The sequence below is a fragment of the Emydura macquarii genome, unplaced genomic scaffold (genome assembly GCF_026122565.2).
Source record: "Emydura macquarii macquarii isolate MOO-44397 ecotype Brisbane River unplaced genomic scaffold, CSIRO-AGI_Emac_v2 contig_796, whole genome shotgun sequence".
Taxonomy (NCBI): Eukaryota; Metazoa; Chordata; order Testudines; family Chelidae; genus Emydura; species Emydura macquarii.
The window spans coordinates 65,835-78,958 of NW_027130933.1; the positions used below are offsets into that span (position 1 = coordinate 65,835).

Sequence of the window (13,124 nt, forward strand, 5' to 3'; positions counted from 1 at the left end):
ATGGCCCCTCAGCCCCGGGCTGGGCTCCCCCCATGTCCGGTTCCCCCCCCACCCCACGCCGTGCCTGCCCCATGGAGACCCGCGGCCCCGCCTCGCCCCCCCCGGCTGGCCCGAGGGCTCGGCGCGTCCGTGGGGGGGGGGCGGCCGGGGCCGTGCGGCGGCAGGGGCTGGTGCCGGCGGGGGGTGCAGGGGCTCCTACACGGCCCCCCCCCACCGACCCCCCCGCAGCGCCCCCTGGGCGTGGAGCTGCCAGGGGTCCCTGCCCCCCGGAACAATCCCGACATGCTTTGCAAAGAGCCCCCCCCCACCCCCCCGACTGCGGTATCCCGGCAACCGGCTGCCCGGTACCCATGGCAACCACGGCGGCCGGCCGGCTGCGAACAGCCCAGCCCGTGGGGGGGGGGGCACCGGGCGGGGCGCGGGGCGCGGTTCGGCACCGCAGGGGTTAAGCCGGGCGGGGGGGGGGGGGGGGGGGCGGCTCGGCCAATGGCTGGCGCCGCAGGATCCCGGCAGCCCCGTGGCGGGGTGGGGGAGGGGCGGGCCGTGCCGTGCCGGGCCATGCGGTCGGAGGAGCGGGCGGCCCTGCGGCACGTGGCGGGCGCGGCGGCGCTCTGCCTGGCGCTGCTGGGCGCGGGCGCGCTGGACGGGGCGGGGGTGGCGGTGGGCTACGGGCTGTACGCCGAGCCGGCCGTGGGCTGGCTGCCGCCCGCGCTGGCCATGCCCTGCAACGCGCTGGTCAACCTGGGCTACGCCGCGCTGGGCTGGCGCTGGTTCCCGCCGGCCGGCCCCGGCCCCGGCCCCGGGCCCGACCCCGGGCGCTACCTGCAGGCCGTCTTCGCGCTGCTGGCGCTGGCCTACGGCCCGGTGCAGTGGGCCCGGCTCTGGAGCCAGCACCCGCGGGCGGCCGTGCTGGACCAGTGGGTCACGCTGCCCATCTTCGCCTGGGCCGGGCTCTGGTGCCACGCCCTGGCCCGGGGCTGGCGGCCCGCCCACGCGGCGCTGGCCACGGCGGCCTCGCTGCTCAGCTACGGCCTGGCGCTGGCCCATCCGCACGGCTTCGAGCTGGCCCTGGCGGCACACGTGGCGGCCGTGGCGGCGGCGGCGTGGCAGGCGCAGCGGCGGCGAGGGGACGCGGTCTCCGCCTGGATCGCCGTGGCCGGCTTCACCGCCTGCCTGGGCTTCGTGCTGCTGAAGCTGGGGGACGTGTGGCTGGCCCAGTGGGCCCCCTTTCAGCGACTCACCGGCCACTTCTGGTCCAAGGTCTGCGACGTGCTGCAGTTCCACTGCGCCTTCCTCTTCGCCACGCGGCTGGGCAAGCGCCGCCCCGCGCCCTGAGCCTCCCGCTGGGCAGCAGGACCCGGGCCCGCTCACGCCCCCACGCGGCACTGCCGGGGCCGGCCCAGAGCTTGCAGACGGCATCGGGGACCCCGCCACGGCTGGGCCTGCGCAGGCCCCTACCGCCCGGCAGCCAGCAGCCACGCGGAATAAAGATAGTTGCCTGGAAGGGTTCTGCAGGTCCGTTACTGAAGGGGGCGTGCTGGGGGCAGGGGGCACTCACCGCTGGCAGGCAGGGCTAGGCAGAGGGGCACCATGGGGCAGGAAGTAGGAGGGGGGGTTCACTAGCCCGGCCCTGGCTCCCTGCTCCCACCCCACAGGCAGCCGCATCTTCCCCCCAGCAACTGAGGCACAGATTAAAAATATACAAATGTTTTATTGGTCCTAGCAGCTGTTCGAGGCCCCCCCAGGCAGCCAGGTGTGGGGCTGCAGGAGCCATGATCCCTACAGCGGGGAGCAGGGGCACTTAGGGGGTTCGGGCACTGGCCCAAGGGGGATCCGTGTGCATGGCAGGGGCCAGTAAGTACCAAGGTGCCTCATCTCCCTTCAGTTCAACGGCCCCAGCCCGGACGCCTGGGTCCCTGCTTCCAGGAGTGGAGCTGCGCTCAGGGGGCGCCCAGCCATGAGAATTTTGTTCTGGGTCCGTCCGTCTGTCTGTCTGTCTGTCTGTCTGTCCATCTGGCCGGTCTCAGGGCTGGAAATCCTCGCTCTCCTCGGGGAGGGGGGGTGCTGAGTCTGCGAGGGAGGAGGAGTTAGTACCCCGCCTTCACCCCACCCCGGGGGGGGGGCAGGCCACAGGCTGGGGAGGAGAGCCGGGGAGAGTTTTCCCCACAAGCCCCCCCCCTCCTCCCCCACACACACACCCAGCACCCCTCCTGGTAGAGTGTGGGGGGGCGGGAGCGGCCCGGGGACCCGGGTTACCTGCGGGGAGCTCGGAGGCCAGCACCCCCAGGCTGTCCAGCGCCCCCTCCTGGTACAGCGCCAGCCGCTCCATGATGCGCCGGCGGGCCGGGTTGATGTGAATCTGGGGGTGCAGGGACGGGGCGTCACCTGCAGGGAGCAGAGATCAGGGCCAGGGCACCGGCCCGGCTCGGGGGCCACTGGACCCGGGCTCAGCACGCAGGGGAGGGAGCGAGGGCCCTGTCATCTGGGGTCAAAGTCACCCAGGCCATGGGGCAGACCCCCACCTCGCCAGCCACGCAGGTCAGCCTAGCAGGGGCAAAGGGGGCACAAGTCACCCCACCGCAGGACTCACCCAACAAGCTTCCCCCCTCCCCCGACAGGCTCTCATCGCTTTCCTCGGGCTGGTTGGGGGGCGGCCCCGGGGCCGTGGGGGGTGAGTTGCCACGAGGGGTGGGGGGGCAATCCCAGGACAGGGCCGTCTGCAGCCGCTCCAACTCCTCGTACACCTGCAGGGAGAGAGGCAGAGCCGGGGTGGAACCCAGGAGTCCGGGCCCCAGCCCCTGCTCTACCCACTGGACCCCACTCCCCTCCCAGCACCGGGGAGAGAACCCAGGCGTCCGGTACCTGGGCCATGGGGGGCCGCCGTTTGCTGCGCCTGTGAAGGCAGCGGGTCGCCAGCTGTCCCAGCACCGAGCCCAGCTCCTCGGGACAGGGCCCGACCCGTGGGTCCACGTGGTTCCGGAAGATCCTGGTGCCGACCCGCGTCACCTGAGCGTCCTGGGCCGGGCCGGGGCCAGTCGTCAGCTGTGATCGCCGGGACGCCTCCGTGTCCTGCGCCTCCTCCTCTTCAGAGACCAGATCCTTCTGCGGGACATGTGGGGAGTGAGGGGCGCCGGCCCAGCGGGGCGGGGGCCAGGAGCAGGGGGGTCAGTGTCTCACCAGGTACTTTGTCCGTCCACGTCCGTCTGTCTCCAGGGCCCGTCTCCCTGTCAGTGTTTCCAGCAGCACCTGGGGGGCCGAGGGGGGTCACGAAGGCTCCAGCACGAGTCCCCCCAATGCCTGACCTGGGCCACTCGAAGTGCTGGGGGGATCTGGGGGCGCCTGCGCTGTTTCCTCCCCCACATGGATAAAGGACACCCCTGAGAAAAGAGGGGCTGACCCCCTGGGGGGTTCTAGTGGAGGGGCACACAACTATGGGGCAGACAAGGAGAGCAAGGAGTGTGTGGGGGGCGGAGCCATGGGGGTTGGGGGGTCCCGGCGGGGGGCAGAGCCAGGGGGTGCGGGGGCAGAGCCGTGGGGGGATCCCGGCGGGGGGGGCGGGGGCAGAGCCGGGAGGGGGTCCCGGCCGGGGAGGGGCGCGGAGCCGGGCGGGGTGGGGGGCCCCCCAATACTCACCACGCCGTAGCTATAGGTGTCGATGGCGGGCGAGAGCTGCCCGCTCTGCACATACTCGGGGGGCAGGTAGGCCAGGGTGCCCCGCACCGTCTGGGTCCGGCCCAGGCTGGCGCTGAGCCCCCTGCTGCCCCCCCCGCCCCCCCCCCCCCGCGCCAGCCCAAAGTCGCTCAGTCGGGGGCGCAGAGCCGCGTCCAACAGGATGTTAGAGCTGGGGGGGACAGGGTGAGAGACGCTGCAGAGCCCCCCCAGCCATCCCCAAACCTCACCCCAGTGACACCCCTCCCCACTTCTCTGCCCCCCAAGTGCCACCCCATACTCCACCACGCCCCCTACCCGAGACAGCCCCGTCCCGCCCCCCGTAATGCTGCCACCCCCAAGACAACCCTGCCCCGCCTCTCTCCTGCCCCCCCCCCCCGGATGACCCCACCCCCACAATGACCCCGCCCCCTTTCTGCCCCACCACAGGCCCCGACCCCCCTCACCTCTTGACATCCCCATGGATCAGGCTGGGCTGGTCTCCGTGCAGGAACTGGACGGCCCGAGCTGCCCCCACCAGCACCTCCAGCCGCTGGGGCCATGAGAGGGGGGGGCGCCCGCCCTGGGGGAGGACAGGGTGGTGAATGGGGGGAGGGGCTGCAGGGCACGGAACCACAGCCTCAGAAGGGCCCTGCCCCCTCCGGAGGGCTCACCCCCCAAACTGGGCGGGGGGCTCCCTGTATCCTGTGGCCCTTCTGGACAGGAGCAGAGGGTCCAAGTCAGTGGCACAGAGAGGAGAGCAGGCGGGGGGGGGGGGCCAGGCCCCCAGGCACCGGCATGGGGGGGCCCCTGGCCTGGGGGCGCCAAGCCGGCCCTTCATGATGTGTAGGAGGCAGGTCAGAGCCTCCTCCCCCCCCCACTTTGTGAAGGGCTGGCCCAGAGCAGACTTACCCCCTCCAGCCCCACAGCCCAGCGCCAGCTCAGCCGGGCCTCGCCCCCGCAGGGACAAATCCCCCCGGGGCAGCTGGGGGGCGGCGCTGGCACCCCTCCTGCTCCGCACGGGGCGGCGCAAACATAGTCTTGGCGCCCAGGCGCCCGAGACGGTCCATACCCCACTGGTCCCGGTCCTGCCCCCCGCTTCCCGCCCTGGGGGACCCTGGCTGTGTCCCCGGCAAGTGGCATTTTGGGGAGGGGGCCAGGAGATGTCCTGGCAGCTCCCTGCGGCTGGCGGGGTTGGGGGGTGCTGGGCTGTGACGAAGTGGAGATACTCGGGGCTTTCTCTGAGTGCGGGGGGGGGTGCCTCAGTTTCCCCACCTGTTACTCCTGTGTCAGTGAGGGACCGGGGGGGGGGGTGATCGTTGCAGAGACCATGAGAGGGCGGCTGGACCCCCCCAGCCGCACGTCCACAGGCCTGGCCGGGACCCCTGCCGTGTGTCAGTGGCTGTGACAGGTGCAGACAAAGGAGGGGGAGAGGAAGGGGCAGGGGGCGGGTCTGGGGGTGGAAGGGGAAGGGCCAGGCCCCCCCACAACGGGCTCCAGGCCCCCCAGCTGGTCGCTGCTGTACCGTGGAGTGGAGCTGCTGGCAAAGTCTCTGCGCTGTGACCGACGCGGGGCTGCTGGCGAGGGGGGGCCCGGCCCTTGGGGGGGAGAGGGGAGGCGTGTAGGGCTCCCCAGGGTCCCCTCAGAGGTCGGGGGCAGGAGGCGGCTACAAGGGCGGGGGGGGCACATGGGGGGGCCAGTCTCCGAGCACCAGCGTCTGGCCTGGCTTGGCGCCGAGCACCTCCAGAGCCCGGTTCCTGGGATGCCCCGTACCGGCTCCAGGAGTCATACGGCCCGGCCACACTGAGCTGGCCCAGCCCGGCCTGGCCTCTTCCCAGCCAGGGTGGCCAGCGCCGGCCCCCAGCGCCGGGGCAGAGCCGCATCCCGCGGGGAGGGGCCAGCTCCCGGCGTCGCCCATGCTCGGGTTTCTGCCCCTTTCCTCGGCTTCGTGGCTGTTCCCTGTCCCCAGCCGTGGCCCCGGAGCCCCCCCCCCCGTTTACACAGCCCAGGATCGCAGCCCTGGGGCCGGGCGTCGCCTGGGGGATCCCCCCTCTGTGCCAGCATCGCTACTGCCCGGCAGTCCGGCCACGGCCTCCCGTCCCGGCTCCTCGTGCAGGTTCCCCGCGACCCCGCTCACCCTGGACCCGCCCCGACCCCGCCCCACTTCAGTGGGGGGAGTCTGCAGACGCTGGCCAGCCGCGGTCCCCGGCGCGTCTGGGTCGGGAACAGGGGAGCCCTGGGCCCAGCCGCTTTTCCCCCCGGGGCCGGGGACGTCGTGTTGCACCCTCGGTTCTGCGTCGCCGGCCGAGCCAGGCTCTGTGAGGAACCAGGTCAGCGTCGCACGAGGGACAGGAACCGGCCCTGGCACGCAGTGACACCGACACCCCCGCCCCGGTGCGGACAGCCCTGCGGCGACAGGGGGTGGCCAGGCTGCCCCCTCTCGGGCGCCCCCGCTCACACTGGGGGGCGCAGTGTCCACGCTGGCCCACAGCGCGTCCCATCTCACTGGGTCTCCCAGCCCCACAGCGCCCCATCGCACGGGGCCCGCGGGCCGGGAGGCCGTTTCCCAGCCGCCCGTGTCGACCGGCCCCACGTCCAGCCCCCGCGGCTCGGGGGTCCCAGATGTACCTGGCTGCTCAGCCTGTCCTCCAGGGACCCGTTGGGCATGAAGACGTAGACGAGGCAGAAATGCTCCCGCTCGGCGCAGAAGCCCCCGAACTCCACGATGTTGGGGTGCCGGAACCTGGGGACACAGCAGGCCAATGTGGGGGAGGGGGGTCACCCCAAATACCTGGGCCAGGGTGAGCGCAAAGGATTGTGGGTAGGGCCCCAGGTGCTGGCTGTGTTGGCGCCCCGCACTGCCGACCCGCAGCCCCCCTCACCGTGACAGCTTTTCCACCTCGGTGACGAAGCTGCTCCGGATGGTGGCCCAGTCCAGCTCCGCATCCTGGGGGACAAAGGGAAAGTGAACGACCGCCCCCCAGCCCAGCCCAGCCCCAGGGGTGACAGGGGAGAGCAAAGAATTCTGGGTAGGGCCCCGGGGCAGGTGAGCTGAAACAGAAGGAAGCGGAGGAGCCGGGCGGGGGTGAAATGAGGGAGGCCGAAGCGCAGCTGGGGTGACGGCCGGGCCAGGCCGGGCCGGGCGGGTTTCTACGGCTCCCTCAGCAGAAGACGACGGTCAGGGCAAGCTGAGGCGTGGGGTGCGATGCGGGGACGAGGAGGAGGACAGGAGCCGGCTCGTGATGAATGGCTGACGTCCGGCAGGGCCCGGCGCCCGTTTCTTCAGCGTGGTCACCAATGTCTGGAGTCGGGAGGATGCACCCGTGGCAAGTTCCCAGCTGGCACCGAGCTGGGCGAGTGGGAGACGCGGCAGGGCAGGGCCAGGACAGCGAGAGCAGGACAAACTGGAGAAGGTTCGAGGAGGAGACGTGCAGAGGCCGGCCCTGAGCCAGATGAATCCCCGGCACAGCGCCAGCAGCTCGGCAGTAACGCCCCGGGAGCTCCGGGGGACAAGAAGCTGGACGTGCGGCCGCAGGCTGCCCGGGTGCCAGGAAGGCTGAGGACACATGGGGCTGCGTTAGGAGCACTGCCGGCAGATGGAGGGCAGTGACTGATCCCCTCTGTCCGGCACTGGAGAACCGGGTCCAGTTCTGGGCCCCCCACGACAGGAAGACGTGGAGAAGCCGGAGAGTGTCCAGTGAGGGCACCAGAAATGGCGAGGGGCTGGAGCACAGGACGTCTGGGGAGACGGGGCTGGTGCAGGCGGCAGAAGAGAGCAGCGAGGGGCTCGCAGGCAGGCTGGAGCTGGGCCGTGCTCAGTGGCGGCAGGGACAGAACGAGGCAGGCGCGATGCTCTCCCGTTGCAGGGGGTCTAGGCTGGATATTAGGGAAACCTTCCCCATGGCGGGCGGGGAAGCCCTGGAACGGTTCCCGGGGGGGGATCTCCGTCCTTCGAGGCATTTAAGGCCCGGCTGGAGAAGCCCTGGCTGGGGTGATTGGTCGGGTGGGTCCTGCTGCGAGCCGGCCGTGGGGCAGGTCAGCTCCTGGGGCCCGGTCCAACCCTCCTCTCCTGGGAGAAGTGGGGCGGGAACGCAGAGGGGTGCGGGCAGGGCCCCCCGTACCTCCTTCAGCCGCTTGACGGCGTAGTCCGTGTTGCGCAGCCGGGCGCGGTAGACGCAGCCGAAGCCGCCCTCGCCCACCTTGTGCTGCTCGGCGAAGCCGCCCGTGGCCTCCTGCAGCTCTGCCAGCGACCAGGCGAAGGGCTGGGGGGCGTGGCCCAGTGCAGAGAGGGCGGGGCATAGAGACTCCACCCCCTGGGGGAGAGATTGACAGATGCTTTGGGGGCACCCATGCACTTGTGTCAACAGCCTCCCCTGCTCACAGCCCCTCCCCTGAGCTCCCCCACTGATGCCCTACCCCAGTCCATCCCCACACAGCCCAGGGCTCGCCACGCCCCCAGCGCCCCCCAGGTGCCCATGCCAGTACCTGCTCGGCAGGGAGCGCCACGGACGGGGGGGCGGGACCCTGGCTGCCGGTGCAGAGCAGGCTGCAGGGCGGGGGGCCGGGCAGGGGCAGCGAGGGACACGAGGGCTCTGCTGCGGAGACAGAAACAAGGAGCCTGTTAGTGGGGGGGAGGAAATGGGGTGAGCTGTGCAGGCCCCCCCCAAACCTCCCAGGCTCTAGATTCAGCTCCCCACCCCCACCCCGTGGGAGCAGATCGAGGCCCATCCCGACCCCCCCTCATACGGGAGGGGACTGTTACCTGACTGCAGATGGGGGGGCCATTTGGGGGGGTCCCAGGCAGTGGTCCGGGCTCTGCTGCTGTCAGTGGCGGGTTGGGGGGCTGGCGGTGCTGAGGGAGGAATTGGGGGTCTCAGGCGGGGGGCCTCTGAGGGAGGGTGCCCTGGGAAACAAAATGGGGAGTTAAAGATGGGAACAATGCACAAGGGGGGACCTGCCCTCCCAGTGTATCAGCCCAGAGCACCCCCATACCACACTCCTCACAGGGACCCCAGGATCCACCCCACCACTGCCCCTGAGCCCAGAGCCAGGCTAGCAAGGGGCTGCGGGCCGGGAGTGGGGGTCCCGGGCGGTGGTGGGGGACCCGGGGGGGCCAGGCTGGCCGGGAGTGGGGGGCCCGGGGGGGGGCCAGGCTGGCCGGGAGTGGGGCCCGGGGGCCGTGGGACGCTCACAGCTGGCCAGGAGGTCGCGGGCCCGGTACAGCTGCAGCTCGTCCAGCAGCCCCAGCAGCTCCCCGACCCGGCCGTTCCGGTTCATCCAGGCCCAGAGCAGCTGCTGGGTCCGTCCGTCCGTCGCCGCGCACAGCCGCAGCTCCACCTGGTCCCGGGCGATCCGCGAGGCTGCGGGCAGAGACGTCAGCACCGGGCGAGCTCCCCCCGCCCCACACAGCCCCCCCAGCGCCCCCCCAGCCCACACAGCGCCCCCCGCCTACCCCCAGCTCCATGCGAGCCCCCCCGCCCCACAGCCCCCCCAGCGCCCCCCCAGCCCACACAGCGCCCCCCGCCTACTCCCCAGCTCCCCCAGCTCCATGCGAGCCCCCCCCAGCGCCCCCCGCCTACTCCACAGCCCCCCCCGCCCCACACAGCCCCCCCAGCGCCCCGCACCTGCCCCCCCAGTTCCCCCCACCCCACACAGCCCCCTCCAGCACCATGCGAGCTCCCCCACCGCCTGCCCCCCAGCATCGTTCCCGCTCCCCCACCCCACCCCACCCCACACAGCCGCCCCACAGCGCCCCTCCCCCGCCTGCCCCCGCGGCTCTCCCAGCACAGCCCAGCATGCCCTGGCCCCTCTCCCAGTACATCCCAGTGCCCATACCGAAGCGCTCCCAGTCCGCCCGGCCCAGCGCGTCCATCAGGCGGCAGAGGCCGCAGACCAGCCAGGCCGGGAGCTCGTAGAGGAACCGCCCGGACTCGGACCCGGACCCGGACCCGGTCCCAGCCATGCCCCACTCGGCCCGGCCGGCTCGGCAGCACTTCCCCTTTAAGAGAGAACCATTGAGCGCGAGGCGCGCATGCGCACTGAGCAGAGTGGGCGCCTGCCGTCGCCATCTTGGAAGTGGCAGAATCCGCCTGAAGCATGATGCGCCACCATGTTCGGTGTGGCGCCCGTTCGAGAGCGGCCATATTGAGTGTGGCGGAATTGCCAGCCGGGGCCATTGCATTGAGGGTTGCGTCGCCGTCCTCGGAGGTTTGTTTGCGCGTCGCCATCTTAAGTGTGGCTACTTCCAAACCTGACCCAATCAGACAAGAGTGTGGCGCTGCCATCTCGGGCGTGACATGAGGGGATCCAGGCTGCAGCAAGGCATTATGGGACTGGGGGGACTAGGCTAGAGACTGATTGGAGGGCTGGGGTGATGGGCGGGGCTAGGAGATCATAGGCAGGGCGATGGGCGGGGCTAGGAGATCATGGCAGGTCGATGGGCGGGGTTAGGAGATCATGGGCTGGGCGATGGGCGGGGCTAGGAGATCATGGGCTGGGCGATGCGTGGGGCTAGGAGACCATGGGCAGGGCGATGGGCGGGGCTAGGAGATCATGGGCAGGGCGATGGGCGGGGCTAGATCATGGGCAGGGCGATGGGCGGGGTTAGATCATGGACAGGGCGATGGGCGGGGCTAGATCATGGGCAGGGCAATGGGCTGGGTTAGATCATGGGCAGGGCGATGGGCGGGGCTAGGAGATCATGGGCAGGGCGATGGGTGGGGTTAGATCATGGGCAGGGCGATGGGCGGGGTTAGGAGATCATGGGCAGGGCGATGGGCGGGGTTAGGAGATCATGGGCTGGGCGATGGGCGGGGCTAGGAGATCATGGGCTGGGCGGGTGGGGCTAGGAGACCATGGGCAGGGCGATGGGCGGGGCTAGGAGATCTTGGGCAGGGCGATGGGCGGGGCTAGATCATGGGCAGGGCGATGGGTGGGGCTAGATCATGGGCAGGGCAATGGGCAGGGTTAGATCATGGGCAGGGCGATGGGCGGGGCTAGGAGATCATGGGCAGGGCGATGGGTGGGGTTAGATCATGGGCAGGGCGATGGCGGGGTTAGGAGATCATGGGCAGGGCGATGGGCGGGGTTAGGAGATCATGGGCAGGGTGATGGGTGGGGCTAGATCATGGGCAGGGCGATGGGCGGGGTTAGATCATGGGCAGGGCGATGGGCGGGGTTAGGAGATTATGGGCAGGGTGATAGGTGGGGCTAGATCATGGGCAGGGCGATGGGCAGGGCTAGGAGATCATGGGCAGGGTGATGGACGGGGTTAGGAGATCATGGGCAGGGTGATGGGTGGGGCTAGATCATGGGCAGGGCAATGGGCGGGGTTAGATCATGGGCAGGGCGATGGGCGGGGTTAGGAGATTATGGGCAGGGTGATAGGTGGGGTTAGATCATGGGCAGGGCGATGGGCAGGGCTAGGAGATCATGGGCAGGGTGATGGACGGGGTTAGGAGATCATGGGCAGGGTGATGGGCGGGGCTAGATCATGGGCAGGGCAATGGGCGGGGTTAGATCATGGGCAGGGCGATGGGCGGGGCTAGGAGATCATGGGCAGGGCGATGGGCGGGGTTAGATCATGGGCAGGGCGATGGGCGGGGCTAGGAGATCATGGGCAGGGTGATGGACGGGGTTAGGAGATCATGGGCAGGGTGATGGGCGGGGCTAGATCATGGGCAGGGCAATGGGCGGGGTTAGATCATGGGCAGGGCGATGGGCGGGGTTAGATCATGGGCAGGGCGATGGGCGGGGCTAGGAGATCATGGGCAGGGTGATGGGCAGGGTTAGATCATGGGCAGGGCGATGGGCGGGGCTAGGAGATCATGGGCAGGGTGATGGGCGGGGCGAGGAGATCATGGGCAGGGCGATGGGCGGGGCTAGGAGATCATGGGCAGGGCGATGGGCGGGGCTAGGAGATCATGGGCAGGGCGATGGGCGGGGCTAGGAGATCATGGGCAGGGCGATGGGCGTTTCCCACCACTGCCCTGCCGCAGGCCTGAGCAGATGCCAGGGAGCGCTGTGAAAAGTACTTGAAGAGTTCTGGATTCGATCATGAATATTCATGAGTCCATCTGGAGACTATATTGGGGTGTACCTCAAAATAATCTAGGTGCGCCAGGGCAGAGAAAAGGTTGGGAACCACTGGATTAGTGGGAAGGAAGCTACAGGGAGAGGTGGGGTTTGGGGCAGGGTCTATGGGGAGGTTAAAGGGGGCTATGGGGAGGGGATAAATGATGAGGAGGAGCTTATGGGAAGGGGCGGGGCAGGGTCTATGGGAAGGGGAAGAGATGAGCTTATGGGAAGGGGTGGGGCTTGGGGCAGGGTCTATGGGGAGGTTAAAGGGGGGTATGGGGAGGGAGTAAGAGATGGGGAGGAGGTTATGGGAAAGGGTGGGGTGGGGAGGGGAGGGGAGGAGAGGGGCAGGGCAGAACTCATCCCCTTGTATTCATTCACCCCTCCCCACCTGGGGACATGATGTCAGCAGGCCACTGTGATGATGTCATAATGACACACATGGCCTGAAGGACCCCCTGGCTGCACGGACCTGCTGGGGACCCCAAAGAACGATGCCTTTTGCTGCCATCCTGGCTGCCTGGGTCCCATTCCTAGTTCCACTCCCTCTCCCCACTCTGGGAGCGGAGTGGGGGTGAGTGGATTAGAGGGGGGGGGCTGGGAGCCTGGACTCCTGGGTTCATGGGGTAATCCCACAGTCCTTCACATTTCCTACATGGGGACTCCTGCATTCCCCAAAGCCCTCTCTCCAGGGCCCTACTGCCAGCCTGGCTTCATTCATTCATGCTGCCCCCTGTGGGACCCTGATTCTTCAGCCTCTGACTCCACTGCAATCAGGAGTGACTCTGGATTGACCCAGGGGAGCTGAGATCAGAATGCAGTCCGGGGGACTCCAATTTGACCCTGAGGAGCTGAGAGCTGAATCGGGCCCGTCGCGCTGGGGGAAGAGCACTCAGGGTACGTCTACAGACAGCGGGGGAGCTGTCCAGCTCAGGCAGCCAGACTGGTGCTAGCTCCACTCCAGCTAGTGCCGTCCCCACAGCGGGGCGGATGGTGCGGCTCAGGCTCTCAAGCCCAGCTGGCCCCCCGGGGCCAAGCTCAGCTTGCCGAGACGAATCTAGGCTGTGACCACAAGGTCCAGGCTGCTATTTAGGCCCCGCTAGCTTGAAGCAAGCTAGCACCAATCTGTTCACATGGGCTAAGTAGGTCACTCCCAGCTGCAGTGTAGACGCACCCTTGCGACCCATTCGGCTGAGACTCTAGCTTCCCATCCATCCTCAGAAGCAGCCACGGAGGGCCGATTGCCTCAGAGTCGGTACGGCGTTTAGGAAAGCAGTCTGGACGGCCCGGTCACCCATCTGCTACACCGCTCCGTCCCCAGCCACTCTGCATTGCGGTTGGGGTTGTGGGAGGACAGATTTGCCTGCATAATGAATGAGCTCAAACAAACCTTGGGTTAA

General features: G+C 69.5%; 2 protein-coding genes across 2 annotated transcripts; one reads left to right on the top strand and one right to left on the bottom strand.

Annotated features, from left to right (window-relative positions):
• Positions 1 to 308: 308 nt before the first annotated feature.
• Positions 309 to 1,336, top strand: TMEM187 (transmembrane protein 187). The gene has a single exon (XM_067543174.1). The coding sequence runs from the start codon at positions 487 to 489 to the stop codon at positions 1,333 to 1,335; it is 849 nt and encodes a 282-aa protein (XP_067399275.1). The 5' UTR covers positions 309 to 486; the 3' UTR covers position 1,336.
• IRAK1 (interleukin 1 receptor associated kinase 1) lies at positions 1,305 to 9,875 on the bottom strand. The gene is made up of 15 exons (XM_067543183.1): positions 9,738 to 9,875; positions 9,484 to 9,646; positions 8,841 to 9,008; positions 8,411 to 8,551; positions 8,134 to 8,243; positions 7,770 to 7,961; positions 6,531 to 6,595; positions 6,277 to 6,391; positions 4,116 to 4,231; positions 3,634 to 3,841; positions 3,178 to 3,246; positions 2,863 to 3,102; positions 2,591 to 2,744; positions 2,257 to 2,385; positions 1,305 to 2,070 (listed from the first exon to the last, which is right to left on the bottom strand). Exons 1-15 carry the CDS (start codon positions 9,873 to 9,875, stop codon positions 2,024 to 2,026), a joined length of 2,055 nt encoding a protein of 684 aa, XP_067399284.1. The 3' UTR covers positions 1,305 to 2,023.
• Between the last annotated feature and the right edge of the window lie 3,249 nt (positions 9,876 to 13,124).

Coding starts and splice junctions, on each gene's coding strand:
- TMEM187 (XM_067543174.1), top strand. CDS start 487: ATGGCTGGCGCCGCAGGATCCCGGCAGCCCCGTGGCGGGGTGGGGGAG.
- IRAK1 (XM_067543183.1), bottom strand. CDS start 9,875: ATGGCGACGCGCAAACAAACCTCCGAGGACGGCGACGCAACCCTCAAT. Junction 9,009..9,483: donor GGCGGACTGGGAGCGCTTCG/GTATGGGCACTG, acceptor CTCTGCCCGCAG/CCTCGCGGATCGCCCGGGAC. Junction 8,244..8,410: donor GCCCCCCCATCTGCAGTCAG/GTAACAGTCCCC, acceptor CTGTCTCCGCAG/CAGAGCCCTCGTGTCCCTCG.